At 39.7% G+C, this 26,330-nt stretch overlaps 1 protein-coding gene across 1 annotated transcript in view; it reads left to right on the forward strand.

The window, feature by feature from the left end:
- The window catches only part of EFNB2 (ephrin B2), a 53,587-nt gene extending 27,521 nt beyond the window's left edge, over positions 1 to 26,066 (forward strand). Inside the window, exons 3-5 of the mRNA XM_073569476.1 lie at positions 19,371 to 19,463; positions 20,696 to 20,809; positions 22,070 to 26,066. Of these exons, the coding sequence (XP_073425577.1) occupies positions 19,371 to 19,463; positions 20,696 to 20,809; positions 22,070 to 22,452 (590 nt within the window). The 3' untranslated portion in view covers positions 22,453 to 26,066. The remainder of the gene's footprint in view (positions 1 to 19,370; positions 19,464 to 20,695; positions 20,810 to 22,069) is intronic.
- Positions 26,067 to 26,330: the final 264 nt, after the last annotated feature.

Raw genomic sequence — 26,330 nt, forward strand, 5'->3', positions numbered from 1 at the left:
AAATATTTTCCTAGAGATGGAAGTCCACATTTTCCAGTTCTTTGATGTAAAAACATGAGGGACATTTATTTATTAGCCCAAGCATGTAGAAAATTGCTCCAGATTGTCTATTGTACAGAGCAGATCTCCACTAAGGAATAAGGTTCAGCACGAGGGCAAAGTCTAACCATGCCATTTATTGGGTTACCACTAGGCTGGAAACGGCGTCACTTCCATCTAAGCCTTTCTACAGCGAGAGTGCAGTGTTTTCTCATCCACAGTGTTATATTCGAAACTGTCAGTTGGCATTAACTCAGTCAGTGGTAAAATCTCCCCACCAAGAGATGAACTCTGCCTCAAAATGATGTTTTCCACTTCAGTGCCACTTGTAACGCAATTACTGGGTCATTAATATCATTGCATGCAATTAGTGCCAGTAGAGCAAGCGTGTGTGTCTTCTCTTTACCATGACCCTTTGTTAGCCAGAGAATTCAGCTGATCCGCTCAAACTGACATGTAATAGTGTGGTTTTATTTTACTGCACAATATATAAGTGGTATAATTACAGGAATGGAAGTGTTAAGTGAGGCATGAGATGGGTTAAATCTCCTACACTGTAGTCCTCCATGCTTTTCACCACATTGTCCATCACATCGCTTGTTGTCTACAGCCCCCCTGGATGTTCCTGCTTTTGCAAATAACTGTTAATTGCTCCTTTTATCTCTCATCCCATCATTTTAATGCCAGCACTCCAGTCTCACATTAGAAAGGCCAAAGACATAAAGTAAATATAAATTCTAATGCAGTTCATCCGGTATCACTGAAAATGCCCTTCGGAGTCGATCAGTTTGAAGTCGGATAGAAAATTAGCTTGTAATTGGGAAATAAAAATATTTCGCTCCAATCTGAGGCCTACTTTCAAAATGTATGTTTTCCTGCCATTGCTTTGCTCACTTAAATTAAATATAGTGCGCAATTCAGACATATTAAGGGGATTAAAATGATAAATATGATAGATATAAGAATAAATAAGGACAGAACTGTGGCAATAGGACCCTCCTCTCCCAAGTCTCCAATCTCATTACTGTATGCATAAAGAAAACACACCCTCGTCTGACAAGAGGGTACAAAGGGAGAGACAATATATTACTGCCGGAACTATTTGATCTTCTGGAGAAAATGCAGGCGTACTGGGCTCTGGCCTGAGAAGGTACTTGTGTCCTTGTCACTCTCTTTTTCTTTGCTATCGGCAAGGATGGCAATGAACTATGCTTCACAAAGACAGCTGTGGCCTGTGAAATCTGCGCTCATTAATTCAAGACACTCAGGTTTTAAAGTGTTTCTAGTAGCAATTGAAAGGCCAGGACATGAGACAGAATTATAACAGAGCTCGTAGAAATCTTTATAGTGGACAGAGGTGGAGCAAGAATTTTCTGAAACCATTTATTCTTCTTTTGAAAATGTTTTAGATCAGGAGATAAAAGGGGACTATAGGCTTGGAGTAAGAACTATTCACATACTCCAGTTATGCATTGTCCTTTCCACAAACATTCTGGAAGGATAGCACTTATATATTCTTACATTCACATCACTTTACAGATATTATCACTGTCCCTATGGGGGCTTAAAATCTAAATTCTCTATCACTATGTCCTTGGATTGCTGGAGGAAAACCATGCAAAGACGTGCAGACAGGAAGCACATCATTGATCCCGCCCATCGGCATGGCACCAATGAGTTGTCATGACAGCGGGGGGGGGGGTGTTATCACGATCCTCTTGTGAACAACGATTTGTGTGAAGCACTGCTATGTATAGCACAGGCGATCGGACGATCGCAGCGTCAGGTCTCCTCAGGGGACTATTAAATACAGTAAAAAGTGAAAAAAATTTAAATAAAAATATATAGAAAAATATCACTTCAAGTCACCCTCCTCCTTTGCCCCATTAAAAATAAAACAATATATTTAAAAAATACATATATTTGGTATAGCTGGTTTCAGAAGTGTCAGATCTATAAAAATATAAAATAAATAATCCGATTGGTAAACTTCATAATAATAAAAACTTAAAACGCCAGAATTATGTTTTTTGGTTGCCGCAACATTACAATAAAATGCTATAAGAGGCGATCAAATCATTGTATGTACCCCAACCCAATATGGTATCAATAAAAACGTCAGCTCGGTGAAAATAATAAGCCCTCCCCCAGCCCTAGATTCAATAAAATGAGAATGTTTTGGGTCTCGGAAAATGGCGACAAGTGTTTTTTGTTGGCAAATTTCTGATTTTTTTTCACCACTTAAATAAAAAAAAAGCTATATATGTTTTCCCTTGGAGGAAGGGAAGGACAAAACAAAAAATGGATAATCACTTGGGGGGTGGAGGGGTTAAAGATGTTCTTTTACCATGTTAATATTGAGAAACTATGCTACTCATAAAGTCAGTATCAAATATAAATCATATACAGTATTAAAATTAACTCCTTCTACTTTCTGTCCTGTGTTTCCAATGGATTGACCAAAATAAATAAAAGAAAAGCCTGCCAGGAAGTCCTGAAGAATGTTTGCCCCAATAGTCAAGCATGTGGATTGTACTACCGTCTGTCTGTTCTTGGTACCAACAGATCACAAGGGTACCATGTGCTGGCATGCACAGAGTTGTTCCATTTATTGTCTATGGGACAAAACCGAACTCTATACTTGGCAATGTCTGTCAGTCCTATAATTGACCACCTCTCCATTCATGCGAGGTACGCAGTAACCCCATTTTTGTGATCAGTGGAGACCCCTACAGTGAGGCCCCTAACAATTATACAATTATCCTGTCTGTGGATTGTGATAAATATTTGGCTCAGTACCTTAACTTCCCTTAAAGGCTGTACCACTTTTCAAGACCATCTTGCAGGTTACATGTAAAATAAAAAAAATAAAAAATATTAAGGTTTCCATTATCTTTCAAAATATAGTGCAACTAGCTTTGCCCGTGCAAAATTTTTGCACATTGGTCGTCGGGGGCGCAGGCAATTTCAGAAAAAGCAAGCTGGTCAAATGTAAATGTATTTCATGAGATGATGACACAGACATGTATTTATATATGTAGATAGATAATATAATAAATTGGTTTGATAAGTAGAGGCCAAAAAATGTCTTCCGGTTGAGGTGCCACCTGCCGGTCATTGTGTCTTTCTGCAGGTTTATGAAAATGAATGTCTAAGCTATATTTAGTGATAAAATCATGAATGTGTGCTGAATGGAGCAAGTTTACCTTTCAAATAGTGTATCATTTGTGTGTGTGGGGCGAAGTAATCAGCGAAAAAGCTGTGCATGTTTACAAATGTGTTTGCATATGTGATTCACCTGCAATGAAGTGTGCAATCCTCCAATGTTCCTAAAATAGGCTGGGAAAGCACTTGAGCAAGCTGGAAAGACCCAAATGCAAATGTTTGGATTTGTTTGTGATGTCTGTAAGCAGCTTTATGGTTATGGTATTGTTCTTTGGGGTAGTGTGCTGCCACCTGCAGGTAATTTGACCTTTCAAATGGTGTATCATTTGTTTGTGTGGGTGGAGTATGAACGGAGCAAGTGTGCAATTCAATAGGCAATGCATGTTTACATATGTGTTTGCATATGTGCCTCACCTGCAGTGAAGTGTGCAATGCTCCAATTTGGCTAAAATAGGCTGAGCAAGCAGTTTGGCAAGCTGGAACACCCCCAAGGCAAATGTTTGGATTTGCTTGCGATGTCTGTAAGCAGCTTTGTGGTAGTGTGCTTTGGGGTACTGTGGTGCCACCTGCAGGTCATTTTTCCTTACTGCATGTTTATGAAAATTAATGTTTAAACTGCATTTTGTGATCAAATCGTGGATGTGTGGTTTGTGTGGCTATTTTCTTGCTGAAGGGGGCAAGTTTACCTTTCAAATGGTGTATCATTTGTGTGTGTGGGTGCAGTATGAACGGAGATACAAAGTAATCACCGAAAAACATTGTTTAGAAATAACAGAATAGATACTTTTGAGTGCTTGTTAAAAGGGCTCGTTCAGGTGACTGCATAACTGGTCCGTGTGGACCACAAATCATACATGGACCTATTATGGCCAGTGTTCTAGTGCATATGGCCAATTTCCATTGTTTGCATAAAAAATAAAAAAAAATGTCATGCAATACTTTGGTCTGCCTCATGGACCAGAACCATGCATACAATAGAAGGCAGCTCCGGTACCCGTCCAATGTGGACAAGCACATGGAGCTGTAGGTGGAGCCTTAGGGTATGTCCACACGGTTCGGATTCATGTGCAGATTTTTCCACGCAGAATATGCTATTTGTGACAGAATCCGCAGGTAAAAATCCGCGTGGATTTATTGCGTTTTTTTTGTGCGGATTGGGCATGCGTTTTTACACCTGCGGAGCCCTATAATGGAATGGGTGTAAAAACGCTGCGGAATTCGCACAAAGAATTGACATGCTGCGGAAAATAAACTGCGGCATTTCCACGCGGAATTTTCTGCAGCATGTGCACAGCGGTTTTTGTTTTCCATGGGAAAACATTGTACTGTAATCTCTTGCGAATCTACAGCGAACCTGCAGGGGCAAATCCGCTGCGGATCCGCACACGAATCCGCAACGTGTGCACATACCCTTAATTAGCGATTGCCATGATTTTTAATACGGCTGTCTGAACCCAGCCAAACTTTGTATACAATGCAGATCACCAAATCAAACTTTGCAAGCTTTGAAGCAGCGAAGAATGCTGGGCAGACTCATTAAAGCCAATGTTTTGTAATTCCATGGTAAAACGTAGATGAGATGATTGTGGAAATCATTAGTCTTCTGCAGATCATATCATTTCTTCTAGTACTCCTTGTATATATTCTACAGTTGTGGCCAAAAGTATTGACACCCCTGCAATTCTGTCAGATAATACTCAGTTTCTTCCTGAAAATGATTGCAAACACAAATTCTTTGGTATTATTATCTTGATTTAATTTGTCTTAAATGAAAAAACACAAGAGAATAAAGCAAAAAGCAAAACATTGATCATTTCACACAACTCCAAAAATGGGCCAGACAAAAGTATTGGCGGCACCCTCAGCCTAATACTTGGTTACACAACCTTTAGCCAAAATAACTGCGACCAACCGCTTCCGGTAACCATCAATGAGTGTCTTACAATGCTCTGCTGGAATTTTAGACCATTCTTCTTTGGCAAACTGCTCCAGGTCCCTGATATTTGAAGGTTGCCTTCTCCAAACTGCCATTTTTAGATCTGTCCACAGGTGTTCTATGGGATTCAGGTCTGGATTCATTGCTGGCCACCTTAGAAGTCTCCAGTGCTTTCTCTCAAACCATTTTCTAGTGCTTTTTGAAGTGTGTTTTGGGTCATTGTCCTGCTGGAAGACCCATGACCTCTGAGGGAGACCCAGCTTTCTCACATTGGGCCCTACATTATGCTGCAAAATTTCTTGGTATTCTTCTGACTTCATAATGCCATGCACACGGTCAAGCAGTCCAGTGCCAGAGGCAGCAAAGCAACCCCAAAACATCAGGCAACCTTCGCCATGTTTGACTGTTGGGACCGTGTTCTTTTCTTTGAATGCCTCTTTTTTTTCTCCTGTAAACTCTATGTTGATGCCTTTGCTCAAAAATCTCTACTTTTGTCTGATCTGACCAGAGAACATTCTTCCAAAACGTTTTAGGCTTTTTCAGGTAAGTTTTGGCAAACTCCAGCCTGGCTTTTTTATGTCTCGGGGTAAGAAATGGGGTCTTCCTGGATCTCCTACGATACAGTCCCTTTTCATTCAGACGCCGACGGATAGTATGGGTTGACACTGTTGTACCCTCGGACTGCAGGCAGCTTGAACTTGTTTGGATGTTAGTCGAGGTTCTTTATCCAACATCCGCACAATCTTGCGTTGAAATCTCTTGTCAATTTTTCTTTTCCGTCCACATCTAGGGAGGTTAGCCACAGTGCCATGGGCTTTAAACTTCTTGATGACACTGCGCACGGTAGACACAGGAACATTCAGGTCTTTGGAGATGGACTTGTAGCCTTGAGATTGCTCATGCTTCCTCACAAGTTGGTTTCTCAAGTCCTCAGACAGTTCTTTGGTCTTCTTTCTTTTCTCCATGCTCAATGTGGTACACACAAGGACACAGGACAGAGGTTGAGTCAACTTTAATCCATGTCAGCTGGCTGCAAGTGTGATTTAGTTATTGCCAACACCTGTTAGGTGCCACAGGTAAGTTACAGGTGCTGTTAATTACACAAATTAGAGAAGCATCACATGATTTTTCGAACAGTGCCAATACTTTTGTCCACCCTCTTTTTTATGTTTGGTGTGGAATTATATCCAATTTGACTTTAGGACAATTCTTTTTGTGTTTTTTCATTTAAGACAAATTAAATGAAGATAATACCAAAGAATTTGTTTGCAATCATTTTCAGGAAGAAACTGAGTATTATCTGACAGAATTGCAGGGGTGTCAATACTTTTGGCCACAACTGTATATGTCGGTGCGTTATGACTTGGCTAATGTTTATCTGCATTAGTGCAGTAATACATTCCCTCTGTACGATTACCAGCGTAGGCTTGCCTTTCATGATTCTGTACTATTACATTTATTTGCCTAATTGAATGGGATTTTAGTGCACTTTGCTTTGAAAGGGAAATTTCTCTCCATAAAAGCTCAGACTATAATGTGTTCTTGCTTTTTGGATTATGACCTATAGATATAAACTGATGGCTTTTGGTACTAATGTAAAATAAATGTCAACCTCCATCATGGCTTCTAAAGCCCATACATAATTACAATTAAATCACTGTACAGAACAGTTGCCTCCTTATGTGTAATGTATATATTATTTCTGATATCTCTTTTTAATGAATCACAGCAATGCAGATGGATTTCCTATTTTGCCATTTCCCTAAAATATGTGCCCTTGATTTTTTTTTCCTCTTCTACTCAGTTTGTCATTCACATTACTTGGCAGTTAACCAATGTTGAATGATCTGCCATTAATTTAATATGTAGGCGGCCATCATTCCTCCAGATTTCCAGAAAAAAGTATTTGGCATGGTTGAGTGTATAATTGGGGGGATATGTGTGTTCTCCTCTTCTTATAGAAATAAAGGTGTGTGTATATAGGGGAGTTTGGAGTGATGGGAGTCGACTGAACAAGTGAGCGGCCATTGTTATCCATTATGTATGGTCACTTATGGCTGCCTATATATACACCTGCAAAGCGGTCGCTGTAATGACAGCTTAGAATATATATATACAGGGGTTGGACAAAATAATGGAAACACCTAACGTTTTGGCATCATAATCTTCGAACATGTTATAAACATGCAAATCGTGACATATGGTAATGTTTTGTAGTTGATTATTTGTGATGTGTATGTAAATTAACTGTTTGTTTTGCAGAATTGTAAGAACATTGATGAAAACTTGATACCAATGGCAGACCTCTCGGATTTTCAAAGAGGCCAAATTGTTGGTGCTCGTATGGCAGGCACTAGTGTAACAGAAAGTGCCCGAATGTTTGGCGTGTCAAGAGGTACTGTCTCCAAAGTAATGACTGCATTTGAAAGAGAAGGAAAAATGTACGCAGCAAAGCACAGGTCCGGCCGAAAGTCGAAGTTGACTGAGAGAGACCGTCGGACTCTAAAGCGAATTGTGATAGAGGATCGCAAGACCACGGCTCCGAAAATCACTGCTGAGCTCAATGAACACCTACAGAACCCAGTTTCCACGAAAACTGTTCGTCGGGAGCTGCACAAATCTGGATTCCATGGAAGAGCTGCAATTCGAAAACCGCTGCTCTCAATGACAAATGTTTCCAAGCGTTTAGAGTGGTGTAGAAACCTCCAGAATTGGTCCCTCGAGCAGTGGAAACATATAATATTCTCGGACGAATCATCGTTTACCCTATTTACGACCTCCGACCGGCCGAGTGTACGTTTGGAGACAGCCGAACGAAGCATTCCATCCAGACTGCCTTCTCCCAACCGTAAAACATTGCGGAGGTTCTGTGATGATCTGGGGTGCTATTTTGTGGAGATCCGCCGGGCCAATGATATCCCTTCATGGAAGAATTAACAGCCGAGATTATTTAGGCATTTTGGGCGACCAAGCGCATCCTATGGGTCAAGCACTGTTCCCGGAGGGGAACGCCATCTTTCAGGATGATAATGCACCAATTTATACAGCTAGAATCGTTAAAGCATGGCATGAGGAACATTCTAATGAAGTTGAGCATCTCATCTGGCCCCCACAATCCCCAGACTTCAACATTATTGAGCATTTATGGCCGATTTTAGAGATTCAAGTTAGACGTCGATTTCCGCCGCCATCGTCGCTCAAAGAACTGGAGGGTGTTTTGACTGAAGAATGGGCTACAATTCCTTTGGAAACAATTCACACCTTGTATGAATCCATACCTCGGAGAATTGAGGCTGTAATCGCTGCAAAAGGTGGACCTACACCATATTAAACTAACTTTTGTTGATGTTTCCAGGTGTTTCAATTATTTTGTCCAACCCCTGTGTGTGTATATATATATATATATATATATATATATATACACTCACTGGCCACTTTATTAGGTACACCTGTCCAACTGTGTGTTAAGACTTAATTTCTAATCAGCCAATCACATGGCGGCAACTCAGTGCATTTAGGCATGTAGACATGGTCAAGACAATCTCCTGCAGTTCAAACCGAGCATCAGTATGGGGAAGAAAGGTGATTTGAGTGCCTTTGAACGTGGCATGATTGTTGGTGCCAGAAGGGCTGGTCTGAGAATTTCAGAAACTGCTGATCTACTGGGATTTTCACGCACAACCATCTCTAGGGTTTACAGAGAATGGTCCGAAAAAGAAAAAAAAACCAGGGAGCGGCAGTTCTGTGGCCGGAAATGCCATGTTGATGCCAGAGGTCAGAGGAGAATGGGCAGACTGGTTCGAGCTGATAGAAAGGCAACAGTGACTCAAATTGCCACCCGTTACAACCAAGGTAGGCAGAAGAGCATCTCTGAACGCACAGTGCGTCGAACTTTGAGGCAGATGGGCTACAGCAGCAGAAGACCACACTGGGTACCACTCCTCTCAGCTAAGAACAGGAAACTGAGGCTACAATTTGCACAAGCTCATCGAAATTGGACAGTAGAAGATTGCAAAAACGTTGCCTGGTCTGATGAGTCTCGATTTCTGCTGCGACATTCGGATGGTAGGGTCAGAATTTGGCGTAAACAACATGAAAGCATGGATCCATCCTGCCTTGTATCAACGGTTCAGGCTGGTGGTGGTGGTGGTGTCATGGTGTGGGGAATTTTTTCTGGGCACTCTTTGGGCCCCTTGGTACCAATTGAGCATCGTTGCAACGCCACAGCCTACCTGAGTATTGTTGCTGACCATGTCCATCCCTTTATGACCACAATGTACCCAACATCTGATGGCTACTTTCAGCAGGATAATGCGCCATGTCATAAAGCTCGAATCATCTCAGATTGGTTTCTTGAACATGACAATGAGTTTACTGTACTCAAATGGCCTCCTCAGTCACCAGATCTCAATCCAATAGAGCATCTTTGGGATGTGGTGGAACGGGAGATTCGCATCAGGGATGTTCAGCCGACAAATCTGCGCCAACTGTGTGATGCCATCATGTCAATATGGTCCAAAATCTCTGAGGAATGCTTCCAGCACCTTGTTGAATCTCTGCCACGAAGAATTGAGGCAGTTCTGAAGGCAAAAGGGGGTCCAACCCCTTACTAGCATGGTGTACCTAATAAAGTGGCCAGTGAGAGAGTGTGTGTGTATATATATATATATATATATATATATATATATATATATATATATATATATATATATATATATATATATATATATACACACACACAGGGGTTGGACAAATATAAATATATATTTATTTTTTTTTAAAGCAATTTTCCTACGGCACTAATCTTTTAGATTTTATGAGTTTTGAGGTGGGGGAAAAGAGTCTCACTTCCCTGATCTGGCATCCACTTCGGGACTAAATGGCAGCCAGTGCTGTGCGAACTTCTTCATCCGGCACTTGAAAGCTGGCATCCTCGGCACCTGTTGTGATTACTAGGTCTGTATAATGTCATGACATTGCGTGTGCCCTAGTGACTAGGACTAGAATGCCAGACTAGGATACTGCAAGTCAGTTAGCTCATATTTATGTAAGGCCTCATTCAAATGTCCGTGTTTTGCATGTTTTTTTTGGATACCTTAAGTACCCATTATAATTTATGGTGCTATTCATTTGTCCATGTTTTTACACAGACCGTATTTCTATGCAAAACACATGAAGACATGTCTGTGTTCTTCTGGTAACACGGATGAAAAAGACCTGTACAAGTCTATGGGTCTGTGAAAAATAGGTGTAGCACATCAATGGCATCAGTGTACAGTCTGTAGTAAACATTGAAAAGGATAACTGAAGGTTTCTAATTTATCTTTTCATGAAAAACACTGATGCACACTGATGGTAAAAACAGACACACAGACCGTACACTGACACACTGATGGTAAAAACGGACACAAAAAAAGTACACTGACACTGATTATAAAAATGGGTGCAGACTGTACACTGACACATTGGTAAAATGATTACACCATACACTGACAGACAGTAAACTGATGGTAAAAATGGACACACGAATGACACACTGATGCAAAATGATACCGGTACCATTTTTTCACGTACGTGTTTATAGGTCAAATATTAAAAATGAAAATGAACTAAATGGTGGACTAATAATTATACTCTCTTTTCTGAGAATCCTAGTGAATGCACTATTGCTGCATTTTCCGACCCCTACATATCTGTTTAGTTATAGTATATCGTGACTTACCCTGGCATCAAGTTCTCTGTGATTTTACTGTGCTTTTACATTTCTGCTTTCTAATTTTATTTTGACCATTATGACTTGTATGTCAGCCTTGGCTAAGTAAGGCACCTTAGAATAATTCCGTCCAAGCAAGGGATCATGCGCTCAGCTTCTTTTTAATATTTTAGACTATTGCCATTAAGACACTATAGACCCTATGCAAAGTCTGACCCCTGGGGAACAAAGGTTTCTTGCTGCTGCTGTAGATATATACCGTAAATATAGAGACATGGATTATCAAATTGGTGACAAAGTGACACTGCATTAACTCCTGATGTCGCCTGGTCACATACGGTATAGAGTAATACACAGGCTGCAAAGACAGTCCAGCAGAATGCACTGTAAGGCAAGCAGACAATTGAGAGGAGGCAGAGCATGCTAGCATGGTCCTGCCGCCAAAGGATTTTCTCTGATAATAGAGCTATGAGCTTGATAATCCTGTGAAGCGGACATTAGATCAAGTACAGCTCGCAATAAGGATTGCTTCTTAATAATGTGCAATTCTAAAGGCTTTCTCTCTCTCTTTTTTTTTTTTTGTTTTTTTTTTTTTCAGTTTTACAGAGTAGAATAGATTTTTTTTTTTTTTTCTTTTTACTGAGACGAGGGATGTTTATTACTTACCTCCTCTTGCAAAGCCCAAATGGATATGACTAGAGGAATGAATATTTGTTTAACTAGGCTTTAAAAACTCTCAGGTAATTCATTGCGCGCTATGATTAAATTACCACATAGTGCGAGCAGAATGAAGGAAAAACGACATTCTAGACGTAATTAGAAAACAAATACTCTGTCTTCAGCTATCTATGATACAATAGTCTGCTGCCGAGGATGGGGTTTGGCTGTTATTGCTGCATTTTCTTCAGCCCACGTCAGTGAGAATGTATGTAGAAGTAAAAAGCCAGCCAGCTCAGGGCTCTGTGTGATTAGTGCAGTGTTACTGTCTTGAGAGGCCAAAATCATCCAAGATCTATGCAGCAGCTTAGTCTCCTGGGAGGCAGGGTAATAACAATCAAATGAAGACATATTAAAATGTAATATTACTTCCCTTCCATGGGGACTGTATAAAAATCATAGCCAGAAACAGATTGTGCCTGCTGCTTCTGTTTTAGCTGCTGATTCAATAGCTTTTCAATTTGAGTTAGCATTTCTAGCACTAAAGGGAGCTGATATATAGACAGATACAGTAAAGAGTTAGCAGACATGAGCCATGTGTTCCAAACAGAAGAGCTAGGAAAGTAGCAGGTTGACATCCATTGCTTTCGATGCCATTGTCCATACACCTAGCAATGATATGCCTAATGGCATGGAGAATACACCCTTTAATCAAACCGAATACACTGATCAACAGAACAGATGCTTTGTTTTGTGGGTCAGATACTTATGTGTGGACAAACCCATTCTGAGAATGTCTATAGACAACTTTCCAGGGGCAAATTGGTTGAATAACCTTTGAGAATTTGCTTGGAATCATGATTCCGTTTAGTGTCACATTTTCTTAAGATGTTGTAGACTTTGTTTCCAAGAAAATAACTTAACAGCTTGTATCTCAAGAAATCCGAGGCACCGGACTACTTCACTTTCATGGAAAAACTTAGCTTGTGTTCCATCCTTTGAAAATACATAGAAACAAGATGTGGCAACGTTGCGGCAAGTTAAAGCCTTTTTTTCAAACCAAAGGTTTATAGATAAAATACCGCCAGCTAACAATTTCCATGAAAGTGAAGTATTTTAGTACCTCAAATTTACAGAGATGCTATTTTTTTTTTTTTTTTTGAGCCTAGCGGAAACCAAACAGGAAATACAGAAGTCTGCTAATGGTACTTGAAATCCTTCAACAAAGTTAAAATTATTTATACTCATATTGCATTAATGTATAGTCAAACCTTAACACTCCTGCCCAAGATATATAGGCTGTGGAGCCAGTAAGCCAAACCTGCGACTCATCAATTTCCCTGACTTCCGACTCGGACTTCACATCACTGGTCACTAGGGATGAGCTTTCCGATATTGAAATATCGGAAATTGGCCCGATATTTGCGATATTGGAATTCTGATTTCAGATTCCGATATTTTTTTCACATCGGAAATCGGAAAGCAGAAGAAGACTAAGCATGGTTTAAAGGGAGTGTATCCGTTCCTCCACGTGGTGCTCCTGGAAACTCCCTGCAAAGCAAGGTGAGCTGAACGCAGACACATGTCAGTCAAAGGGCATATTGACACCACCACTGGCAGTTTTAATTTAATAATGTAAAATAACTAACCCTATCTATCCCTAACCCTTACCACTAACCCTAACCACTAACCCCTAACCCTAAACCCTAACCCTAGCCCCTAACCCTGCTAACCATAAGCATAACCGTAAACCCTAACCCTACTAACTATAAGCATAACCCTAACCGTAAACCCTGGCTCTACTAACCCTAACCCCTAACCATAACCCTACTAATCCTAACCCTACTAACCATAACCCCTAACTCTAACCCTACTAACCTTAACCCCTAACCCTACTAACCATAAGCATAACCCCTAACCCTACTAACCATAACCCCTAACCCTAATAACCCTAACCCTACTAACCATAAGCATAACCCTAACCCTAACCCCTAACTCTACTAACCATAACCCTAACCACTAACCCTAACCCTACTAACCATAAGCATAACCCTAACCCTAGCTAACCCTAACCCCTAACTCTAACCCTAAACCCTATCCCCTAACCCTACTAACCATAAGCATAACCCTAACCCTACTATCCATAGCATAACCCTAACTAACCCTAACCCTACTAACCCTAACCATAACCCTAACCCTACTAACCCTAAACCTTACCCTACTAACCATAAACTCTAACCCTACCCCAACTAATCCTAACCCAAAGAAAAAACACCGCTGTTATGAAGATGGTGACCAGTTTTCCTGCTACAGCTTTCGCTCTGTGCATTTTTCTAGCGATTTTTTTTTTTGCACCTCTGCCTCTGCAAACTCCTTCCCGATTATCCTGAGGTGTTTCCCCTCCATTTTATCCATTATATAGCACTGTAGTGGTCATTTTGTAATTCCGATTTTTTTCTCCCATTGACTTGCATTGAAATTGGAAATTCCGATATCCGATATTTTTTCAATATCGGAAATCGGAATTCCGATATGATATCGGGCAATATCGCTCATCCCTACTGGTCACAACTGAGCATGTACATAAAGTGCAGCACAGATTCGTCTCCACTAAAAGCCGAGATCCTTAGCTCAGGAACAGAACAGACATTTATAGAATATTTCATAACTTTCCCAAATTCTTATTAAAAAATATACATAACATACTGCATTAAACTACTGTACCAATTTATTATATATTTTAGGAGTCTGAGTCTGTCCATTTTATTCCGACTTCACCAAAATGGACACCGACTCCAACTCCACGACTCTGACACCACTGTCCTGCACATACGGCAATTTTTATCCTAGCATTGGACCAACAGGTAACTAGTGTCTTATTCTAGTTTGATCTGTTGCTTCTCCTCATGCTGGGGACAAAAGGTATTGGCATCAGAGTTGATGTGCCAAATGTACAGCAGATGGTGAAACATTCACCTTCTCATTGTCAGTGGGGGGGTATGTATGACAAGTCACCAAGCTGTGCCATATGTTATCAAGAGCAATACATCTGTTGTAGAACTGGTAACCAGTCTGTGATTGGCTGAGCAACACACTAAGCAATTGCCAGCAAGTTTAACGTCCTTCTCAAGTGCAATCAGAGTTTATTTAGACTTTCTATAGAACTTTACAGTCCAGAAACAGAGACTAAGCTATACATACAAAGGTTCACAACTGGGAAAATGCATATCACACATCTATTCTATATTCTCACCATCAAATGGCCCTTAAAACTTAATGAGAACATTAGGCATCATTACCTTTATTAAGAAGGAGATCCTACATTTCTCATGTTAACATTCACACCATGCACCATAAATTAAAAATTCAGTAGCACTTTGTTCCTAGGACAACAAAAACCAAGAGCAAATGATAAAATAATTGGAGTAAATGCTCTTAAAGTAGGAACAGCTTTCAGCCTCGGGCACTAGAAATTGCACATTCCATTTTGCCTCCCCTATTTAAGTTTTTTGGCTATTGCATTTGTAAAAACAAGAAGTCGGGATTATTAATTCCCTTTTAAATGGCAGGAAATTAAAGTTGATTTTATTATGGAGACAAAAACCCAATCCACTGAAACCATAGCACAAATTGGTCAAATCTCTTCCTAATGTGTTGAGTTATTAGAGCTTTCTTCTTTTTTTCCTTTCTTTGAATGAGGTAAAAGCTATTGAGCGTGCACTGTGATATATCCGTCATTGAAAAACTAATATGGGTATTCTCAAGATCCATTTAGGTCTGACATTTCTAAGCGAATGCTGCTGCTGCATCATCGCAAATGACTAATTCATTTCAGCTTTAAATGAGCTTTTTGAAAAAATGTACACACTTTTCAAACATCTAAATTGTAACAAAATCCAATAAATGTACAGTATTAAGAACATGCAAAATGGTTTCTAAACAATTCAAACAAATATTTCTTCTCAAAATTCTCAAATATGACACTAGGAGGTAGAAGGTTAGCAGCTGAATCTCATCTACGTGCTTGTAACCTTGGTGTTACATTCTTTTTAATATTTTCATAAAGTGATATAATTAAAAGGGTATCCTGTCACTAGGATATGATGTTACTTTATGGCTTGAAGCCTATTCAACTTCTGGTATCTCCAGCGATCCTGTGACTAAAATCTTTGCAGTGATCATGTATCACTGGTGTTATTTAGGTCTGCTGAGATCCCAGTGTTTGGATCTCCCAACAACCATGAAGTCATGCAGTATCCTGACGTGCTCTGCTATGATCCCAAAGGTTGGATCTCCACCAACCATGATGTGAGGCCATATCCTGGTGAGATCCTCTGGGTTCCATGTGGTTGGATCTTTACTAACCATGATGTCAGGGCATATCCTAGTGAGATACACTGGGATCTCTACCAGTCCTAGGACTGAAGGCTCTGCAGACATCGTGTAGCACCATTATTCTCTAGATCCGCTGGGATATCAGTTGTATCTCCAACATCCATGAAGTGAAGACATATCCTGGGGAGATTCCAAGATCCCACTGCCAGTGGTTAGATTTCCACCAACCATTTGAGGGCATATACTGGCAAGATCGACTGGTATCTCAGTGGTATGATCATCATCAGCCATGAAATGAGGGCATATCCTGGGAGATCCCCTGTGATTCCAGTGGATGGAATTCCACTAACTTTGATGTGATGGCATATCCTGGCAGGATCTTCTGGGAATTCAGTGGTTTAATCTTCATAAGCCATAAAGTGAGGGAATACCACATGGAATCTCAGTGGTTGGTTCTCCACTGGTCATGAAGTGAGGGCATACCCTAGCGAGATGTGAATACCTCTTCATCCTACTGCTTATGGATGTATCATATAGATATGAGTCCCACTGTGAGCTACAATGCAGCCACATGTAACCCAGGACTAGTATAAGATAACTGATGTGATGTTATAAAACCTATAAAAGGTGAACAAACACTTTCAAAACTAATCTGAATTAGAACTTCATTTATACCTCAGTGATATGGACCTGCAGCCCCTCTTCAGACAGATTTAGGAAATAAAATGAGCTAGAAAGCAAAGTAAAATTTTTACTGAATAATTCCCAAATAAAATGCAATGTTTTTGTAGGACTGGAGGCAAAGCTAATCCTGTTGGAATGTTCTGGCATGACTCTTGATACCTTTTATTAACATTATAATGTCTGAAATGTAAATATGGTCGCCTAATAGCTGCTCTCTTTGGTAGTTTCTATGGTGATTTGTCTATTCGATATAAAGAGTTTGCTTTAAATGTCATTGTCATCTGCTTAGAATACAAAATGGCCACAGAGAATACCCCTTCAATATCAGAAAGGCCTTCCAGTCATTTCATGTGTTTGCTTAATAAAAAAAGCCTTTATTGTGCCTTGAAAAGGAAGCAAAGGAATTCATCCAAATTGCTGGTGTTCTGAATTTCCCTACAGAGGTTGTTACAAGTAGTCAGTTTTAATTAAGGGTGTAATGTGGCTTTGGCCTTTTGCTATGCGACCAGATAACGCTTCATTTTGAGGATGAGCTTTGCAGTGCCCAGAGCTATTTTCGGAACCTCGAAGAGATCTTGCAAGAAAAAGACTGTGACATGCAAAATTACTCGACACAAAGGCCCTCATGAAATGCTGCATTAAAAATTAAATAATAGTAATACTAAAGTAACATGCACTAATATGACAAAACTGCTTAGCGGGAGCTGCGGTTTCTAATTCTGAAGCCGAATTCTTTGCAAATAGAGAAATGCTTCCTTGAGTCAGATTTATGTTGGCATTCTATTACATGAGGCTCCTAGCTGGAATTAGATCCTGACGCTTCTATAATCAGCTATTCTATAGGTGTGTTCCATTTTGTTACAAAATGTTGTGTTGTATTAACTCCTCCCGTGCCGCACACTAGCTAGCCAGTCGCCATCTTCCACTATAATCCGCGATTGACAGCTTTGCACAAGATGCAAGACTCTTTTCAATAGTAAATACATTTTGTTGCTGACAAAGAACAGGGCACCCTGCAGCTTTTCTTACAATTAAAAAAAAAAATGCTTCAGCATAGCTCCAGCACGGCTTTTACTTTCTCCACACCTATTTCTTCTCTATCTTGCTTGCCAGTACATCGGCAAATAGGTTGTAAAAAAAAAAAAAAACACTTTTATCAAAGACACATTTGATTTATGTCTAGGGCTGCTGCTTGCTATTGATTTTTGTTTCCGCTAAAAAAAAACCTATGTCTCCATTATTTTGTGAGCCTTGTGTTCTAGTGTCACGCTGTCAGATGTACTCATAGATTAGATTACTATCGCTTTTTTTTTCCTTTCCTTAAAGGAGGGCTTGGAATAGGAAAAAGTTTGAGAGGGTTTTAGAGGGAGACATTGGAATGACTCTGTTAATGGGAAAAAAGCAAATCCAATCTGGACTTGTTTGTTGTACATGCAAGTGCACATACAGACAAGGTAAAGAGAGATTTATAGACTTTGTGAGAGATAGCGTCATGTGTACAATAGATGGATGGGTGGTACAAACATGCTGTACTCATACAATGGAATGTCTGGACAATTAGTGGATGCGGAGTAAGCGTCTTTCTAGAGCCAAAGTATTGTGTGAGTGTGTGAAAAATACAAATTACAGTTTTATTCACAAACCAGGGATGTCACTATGAGATAAAGGCTTGTAGTGATTATCGGGTTATGCAAGACTAGATCTAGTAAATTATTCTGGGAGCCTCTGATGATCTTTCCAAACATCTGTCTTTGGGGGGGGCACCCTCATTACCATGAGATAATCAGCTGGCCCTGTCGGACTCGTGTATGGCTAGTTTTCAGGGAAACAAGGATTATGCTTAAATTGGTTGTTCACTAATCAGACAACCCCTTCTTAAATACTGTATACCCCTTGTAAAATAAAGGCATCGTATACTCGTCTGCTGTACCAGCTGCGTTTCAGAGATGTTGGCGACAGGTCGCTCCAAGACCCACGTTGCATTGTAATGCCTCTTGAGCCCCGCAGCACATCAGCAGGCGCTAATGGGCTGCAACGCTCACACATCCAAGGTTCATCTCAAAGAAACGAGAGCCTAACTGATTAGCTGTAGGGCTCACGAGGCATAACAATGTCACGCGAACCAGGGGAGACCCAACACGAGCATGTGAAAGGTGTATAAGATATTTTTATTATGCAAGGATGAATATAGTATTTAAGAGGTTGTCCTAGTAGTGGCCAACCCATTTGATTATGTCCAGCCATGCAGGTAAGCTTGTTTATATCCTCTATATTGAAAAAACAATAAAGCCAAACATGTTTATGGGGTATCCTGAACTGATGGCCAATAGAAAAAAGAAAATAAATAAGCATGACTGTGGCCAGCTTTACGATAAAAAAAGTAAATTTGACCACATTTTTTAGTTTGCCAGAAGCCCTTTGATGTGTAACATAGGCCCTTGTGGCCATAAGAACCTGACTGAGCGTGTTAATCAAAATCCTATATCCTATGTGTTTTTTTGAGCACAAAATCATATGATGAAATGTTCTGTGATTGGTGTGACAGGAGCCAGCTAACTAATCTTAATGGCAACAATTACTTGATACATTACACCATCCATGCAATTTCCTGATCTTATTTACACAATATAATAAATGGCACAAATGTGGGAAAACACTTTAAATCAGCAATTCCAGGTGGAAGACTTCAATTCCCCCAGATTAGAATTTACAGTGTTTTGTGACTCTGGGATCAAATGGTCATTAGTTTGCAGTGGACTGTAGACAATTAACAGACCATGCATCTGTGCAATGTATACAATACAGAATGTTTTAACCATTTTGTTACCTGTTTCTCTGCAGCTACATCAAATGGCTCTTTAGAAGGTGTGAATAACCAGCAAGGAGGTGTATGTGTAACTAAAGCCATGAAGATCCTTATGAAAGTTGGGCAAGGTGAGAAACTTCCCTATATAAAGTGCTCTGATGAAGGGACGTAAGCAGTCCCGAAAGCTTGCTTTGTAACATCATTCACTATATTTTGTTAGCCAATAAAAGGTATCACACCCACAAGATTCCTATTTTTTCTCTCACTGAGAGCACTTTATATATTTTTTTTCTAATGGCTAACACGGTACCAAACCACAAACTTCCCTATGGCATTCTCTTTATGATTTTTAACTTGTAGCTGATGCAACTTTTTCTTTATCCTATTTTGGACTCTCTAAGTGGACTCCTTTTTTGCTTAAAAACCTGCTTGCTAAATTTTTTTTTTTTATATATAAATGCTTAACATGCTTCTTTAGGGCCCCCATACACATTAAAGCTGGACAAACCTGCTGTATTTTGTATAACCGGCCAACCTTCTAATGTGTATAGGAGTCTCTGAACTGTACTCCAGGTCATTTTTGGGAGAAAAAGCTCAAGCAATTTAAACAGAAATGTCAGTTCCCTTTTGTCTTTAGAGGCAATAAGCTGCCGCCAGAGGAGTGTGCCAGCAGCTTTCTTCACATTGAAAACACTACTGAGCCCAGTGCTCATGCTAGGGGCAGTTGGGAGAGACGGCTATCTCTTTTATGGGCACCTTTAGGCAGTTGGCCATAGACCTTAAAAATTATAATTACCCAAAAAAATATACATTTTCGGGTAAAGGTATACGGTTGAGAATGTATTTCCTCCTAGTCATAAAGGTGTTATATAGAGTGCCCTGACCGTTCCTCCTTCCCGTAGATATAGACCTCAGACATTGTAGTGTTTTACCCAATTCTTAGGCATGTACCTAAATAGATGAATATTAATCTTGCTTATGCCTTTGCTTCCGTTAAATATTGTTTCAGCAGCTTTATTATTTATAACATAATCTATATACACGTCGTTGAGACTTCACATATAGATAACCGATTAAGTGTCAAGAATGAATAATATTTCTAATTAGACCTTGGTTTAGTAGTCAATCAACTCACTCTGTTAAATTGAAATGTCATTTGCTGAGCTTTGCTTGCCAACTGTGAGAATCCCTATAGTTTCTGCAGATGGCCTTACAATCTCAGCATCTAAAATAACTTGCGTTGCATGATTTCTTAAAGGGAAATTTTTGCTCTTGCTCCTTTGTGTTCTTGCGCAAGTCTTTTTTTTTTTTTCTGTACAAATTCTTCTGTAATATAACTTTACCATTTTTATCTCTTTAGATCCTGACTCTCCAGGTTCCAATTCAAATTCTGATCCATCTAAACGTCCAGATGAACAGGCTGGCTCAAATGGAAAAAGCTCAACCACTAGTCCATTTGTCAACAGCCCTGCAAGTAAGTCTCAGTGCCGCATGTAAAAATGCTCTTGTTCTAACCACATCTGTCTACCTAGCTTTCTATTGTCATTCTTCTGCATGCATGTCTGTCAGAATACACTGAATTTTTTTTTTATTGTTCCAACCTTCTGTATTCTAGTGTTATATACTATTATCCCAGCAAGAGATCACTTTTGAGATTGGGAGCTTTTAACATTGACAGTACAGACAGGAATATCGTACTCTCCCAGAATACCTCTATTTCTATATTTAGAGATCAAGCAGATCCAGAAAGTAGTTCATGTTATTACATGTGAAAAATAAACTTCTATATTTTGATCTGCATTAATCTAAATGTTTCCAATATGTCCCAGTTGCTGTCTAATGATTAAGTGCAATAATAAATGGATTTTATGGCTACATTTTATTTGCTTTAGAATATAAATGATAAGTGTAGGATGGCTTCAATGATGCCATATGTATGGATGTTTTAGGAGTAATCATAGTAACGTATGGTGAGGCATGACCCGCTGATGTGAAAAGTGGGAGGAGTCGCTCGCCATGTGCGCATCCATAATATCCCCTATTGTGCTCATTATGTTCTATGTGCTTATTATACTAATTAATTCCTAATGTGCTGAGAGCACAGAATATCAAACTGTTCAATGTGACACTTTTTATTGCCTGCCAGATGTGCAGTCATTTGTTTAGTTAATTGTGTATTGCATAAGCTGAATCATTAATATTTCTACTGTGTTGCACATTAACTTTTAGTCTTCATGAGGGTAGATGGCTTCTTGTTCTGCATTGAGACCTTGGCTAGAGTGAATGCTGACACTTGCATCAGGATACAGGAACTTGGCTTTAGCTCCCTCAGGCACTAAACTGGTTAATCAGCGAAGCACAATAAGATAATGTTTCCTACTATTAGGGCAACTCCTCTGGGGATTTCTATAGTGTAATATAGTAACAGTACGTCCAGCAATTGCTAGAAGAGACGCACAGCATCCAGTCTGGCTGTCTTGGTTAATGGATGTTCATAAAAGAAACAATGTGGTTGAACATCAGCATAGAAATAAGATTATGAGACACAAAGTCTTGTTTAATATTGATTGCGTTTGCATTTCGCTACCTATAAGGGGAATTGCTTTGTCAGAGTTCAGAAGAGAGCCAGTTTATTGTAGGAATTCTGTAGAGAATTAATTATGATCATGATGGCCATATGCAATAGGAACTCATTTATTCAAGGAACCTAATGTTTGGATTTCTTTCTCCCTAGGTTCTAGCACAGACGGCAAAAACTCTGGACATACGAGTATCATAGGATCCGAGGTGGCCTTATTTGCAGGGATTGCTTCAGGGTGCATCATCTTCATCGTCATCATAATCACTTTAGTGGTGCTTTTGTTGAAATACAGAAGACGACACAGAAAGCATTCACCTCAACATACGACAACTTTGTCCCTTAGTACATTAGCCACACCAAAGCGCAGTGGCAATAATAATGGTTCAGAGCCAAGTGACATTATCATCCCTCTAAGGACTGCAGACAGTGTTTTCTGCCCCCATTATGAAAAGGTCAGCGGAGATTATGGACATCCTGTTTACATTGTGCAAGAAATGCCACCACAGAGTCCAGCAAATATTTACTACAAGGTCTGAGGATAGTGGTGGTACCTTATGACAATATTAAGGACAAGCAAGGTCCATTGCTTCCTGATGTGGTTTTTTCGGTGATTCCTTATGCAAAGAAATGGACTTGCATTGGGGACCAGGCACAAGTGAAAACCTTTCTTCAGAGAATGCCTCTTTGAGCTGCACAGCTTATGGGATCTGATAGTTCCTGTGAAAAGTGCTTACTACGAGCTGGAAGACTATGACAAAATACCCATTCTGAAAGCTATACCCTGGTCATGTTCACCCTCTTTTTAAGCCATGAGCACCAGGCATCCAAGCGTATACAAAACCAGGTTAATATAGACAGAATCACAGACGTTTTTAATTTTAGGCATTTTAAGGATGCTTTAGAATATTTATCTTGAAATGCAATCTTTTGATTTCACATCGACTAGCTTTCTCAATGCATACTGGATTTGTCAGCGTAGTGTGTGTAAGACTTACGAGAAAACACAAAAAAAAAAATCGCATTTTCTGCTTTTAGTCCATCACTGTTTCATATTCTCTGTCTAGGGTGATTCTTATCCTTCACACTAAACTTCCTTCACTCCACCTCCTATATCACTAATGGAACATTAACCTTTGTAGACTCGTGCTCCATCCATTTCTACCACAGTCACACTCGAATGGGTAATATAGTATGGAAATTGTATTTGCTAATACAGAGCCTTCCAGCAAAAGAAGTCAGACTGTCAGCAAGTCCAGGCGTCCATAGGATAAACTGCTAAATGCGGTTCAATGCTGCTGCCTCTGAAATAAGGCATGGAACAGGAACCTATAGGCAGCAGAGCACTTTGATATCTTTGTTTAAGGAGGCAAATGAATTGCAATGGAGTAAGATTGCAGCTGAAGGAATTCTGTCTGTAATAGCAGTATACCAATTGCAGAAAACCTTCACGACGAATGCAAAAGCAGGTAGAGAAGGCCAATAGTAAGTGACTATGAGGCTAGACTGTTGGAGATATAGGCAATAAGAGGATGTTATAAGAAACTCCTAGTCTGTTGTGACTGAATTTAGAAGCAGACTCAGGTGCTATACTGACCATAATATTCCTCAGTTAGGAAAAGCTTTCAATAGCCGAAAGCCAAATCTGACCATCGAGGTCATAGCAGAGCAAATATTCCACATGTCCACTTTAATAATTTTTTTCTTTTTTTCTCATTGGTATATTTTTGAGAAAGCCACGTTACCTGGCTCTTACAGAACGATTGGACACTTTTGCTTTGTGGTCATACTTTCCCGGAGGAGTGCAGCATAGGAATCTTAGCTGACATGGCATTTCGCTGGTGCTCTTATTTCAAAGAAAAGCACATGTGGCAAACATTTTACAGTTCTTAGGTATAAAATAAATTATTAGTATGGAGAACAGGAAAGAATTAAAAAAAAGACTTATTTAATAGGTGTATAGCACACAGGGGATATATAGTAAAAAAAAAAAAATATTTTACTAATATATAATTTAATATTGCACAGCCTGCCCCATCAGAACATGTGAAATACAGTTTAGGCTTAACTGTTGGCTTTACAGAACAGAGTCGGAAGCCGCTTCTGTGGCGGGAGGAAAACAACTGTAGTCCAAAAATAACAATAGTGAGAAAAAAAAAGAGGAAAATAACAAAGCCCTCTCAAGGCGTCTCACACAAGAGCAGACTAGGAAGTTCAAGCCCAAAAAAGCAGGAAATCAGTGCTACTGCATCATACGTGTAACAAAGATGAGAAGATGTTGTGTCAGCCATTCTCGACATTAGAATTTCCTTTTTGCCTTAATGCAACAACGTTACTAGACTTCAGCAGGTTACAGAGCGCAATACCTAGTTTTCCTTTCTTCTACCTTTCTCCCCCGTCACCATCTTCCCTTTCTGTGTTTTTTTTTCCTCCTTTCTCCTACATTTATGTGCTATGCAAAACAGATATCATCAACACAGTCCTGTTTCTATGGTAACACTTTGCTCTCTGAATTGGAAAGAAAAAAAAATTAGTAACAACGTTTTAAGGTTCTCGAGTCTCTAAGGAGCACCTGCAACGGAGAACTGTCAAAGGACTGATTGATCCTTTTTTTTTTGTTTTGCTTTTTTAATTCTTGGATCTGGAAATTACATTGGCACAAAGGAATAGTTGTGTGGTCATTTAAACAAATGCAAGGTGGCAAGTCCTTGTTGGCATATGCCACAAATCTTCGTTTCTAGCAATTGAGTGTGATGCACAGAATTGTTCACTATGTAGGTTCACTAAGGCTACTTTCACACTAGCGTCGGTACGGGCCTGTCGCAATGCGTCGGGCCTTCGTACCGACGCACGTTGTGAAAGATTTGCACAACGGGGGCAGCGGATGCAGTTTTTCAACGCATCCGCTGCCCCATTGTAATGTCCAGGGAGGAGGGGGCGGAGTTTCGGCCGCACATGCGCGGTCAAAAATGGCGGTCACGACGCAGAAAAAAACGTTATATGTAACTTTTTTGTGCGTCGCGGCCGCCAAAACACGACGCATCCGTCGCACGATGGATGCGACGTGTGGCCATACGTCGCAATGCGTCGCTAATGCAAGTCTATGGAGAAAAAACGCATCCTGCGGGCAACTTTGCAGGATGCGTTTTTTCTCCAAAACGGCGCATTGCGACGTACGTCACACGACGCTAGTGTGAAAGTAGCCTTAGTTGCCAGGAACTAATCCTTCTGTGGTGCCGCTTCTTTTTTAATATTTTTTTTTTAAGTCATTCTATGTGCTATAGAAAGGACGCTTTATTTTTTTTACAAATTGACCACGTCCGTCTCTTTAATTCAAGCTGTGAAAGTCGAAATCACAAATGCATCAACCTGCATACAGTGTCAAACCATTTTACTTTTATTGTCTGTTTTGTGTCTGACGCCGAATGACAATCTTCAATCTGTTCCCTTTTGTTTAGAAGTCGGTTCAGGTTTGGAATATTTTTTTTTTTTCAGTTTCTGTAAATGCCTTGCTTGTGAGATCATATGATCCTTAGTCACCTGACTTAGGAATTTGCACCATTATGTCAAAGTGAAGATGCTGTAAATACGTGGAGAACTGTATCTGGATTTGGGGTGTGTCCGTAGCCTTATTCACCTTTTTAAATATTAATATAGAAAATTACACATGGAAAAAAAAGACAGAAAATGGATTTTCTTAACTAGATTGTGTACATAGAGCAATGTTGGATTTTTTTACAAAGTCTAAGCAAAATGTTTTGTATAAAATTGAATTTTTGCTATGTATTTAGCTACCGCTTGTTTAAAGGCAGTGTCATTTCCCTTTGCACTGTAATGAGGAAGAAAAGGTAAAAAAGGTTGCCAAATTGCTGCATATATGTGCCGTAATTGTGTACCATGAATATTTATTTAAAATAATTTTTGTCCAATTTTGTAAGTAACACAGTATTATGCCTGAGTTTTTAAATATTTGTTTCCTTTTTTTAAGAAACGAGATAGCCTTCCCTAGGTTTACAACTTTTGCTTTAGTTTCACATTGTATTTAGCCCTGCAGCCCCTTCCCTACCAGACAACAAAACTCTAAAATTTCACATTCCACGTCTGTTTCAAACTGAATTTGTTCTTAAAAAATAAAATATTTTTTTCCTATGGACATTATTGTGATTTGCGTCTTCTTTCTGATATTTTCTCATGTGGCTGAACACTCATGGAGAAATGCTAAACCTTAAACTGAAAGACATAAGCAATCCAAGATGAACAAATTCTCTGTTTATCTTAAAGGGGATGTCTGGCCTCAGGGTACAAGTCTGCAGTGACTCTATGTGCATGCAGACTTGTGACTCCTTACAGCGCATGCACTGCATGCTGTTAGGATTCTCCAGTGACTATTGTGTGACCGAAGGTATCTGATTTACAT

Source organism: Dendrobates tinctorius, unplaced genomic scaffold (assembly GCF_039654945.1).
Source record: "Dendrobates tinctorius isolate UK_male_01 unplaced genomic scaffold, ASM3965494v1 ptg000026l, whole genome shotgun sequence".
Lineage (NCBI taxonomy): Eukaryota > Metazoa > Chordata > Amphibia > Anura > Dendrobatidae > Dendrobates > Dendrobates tinctorius.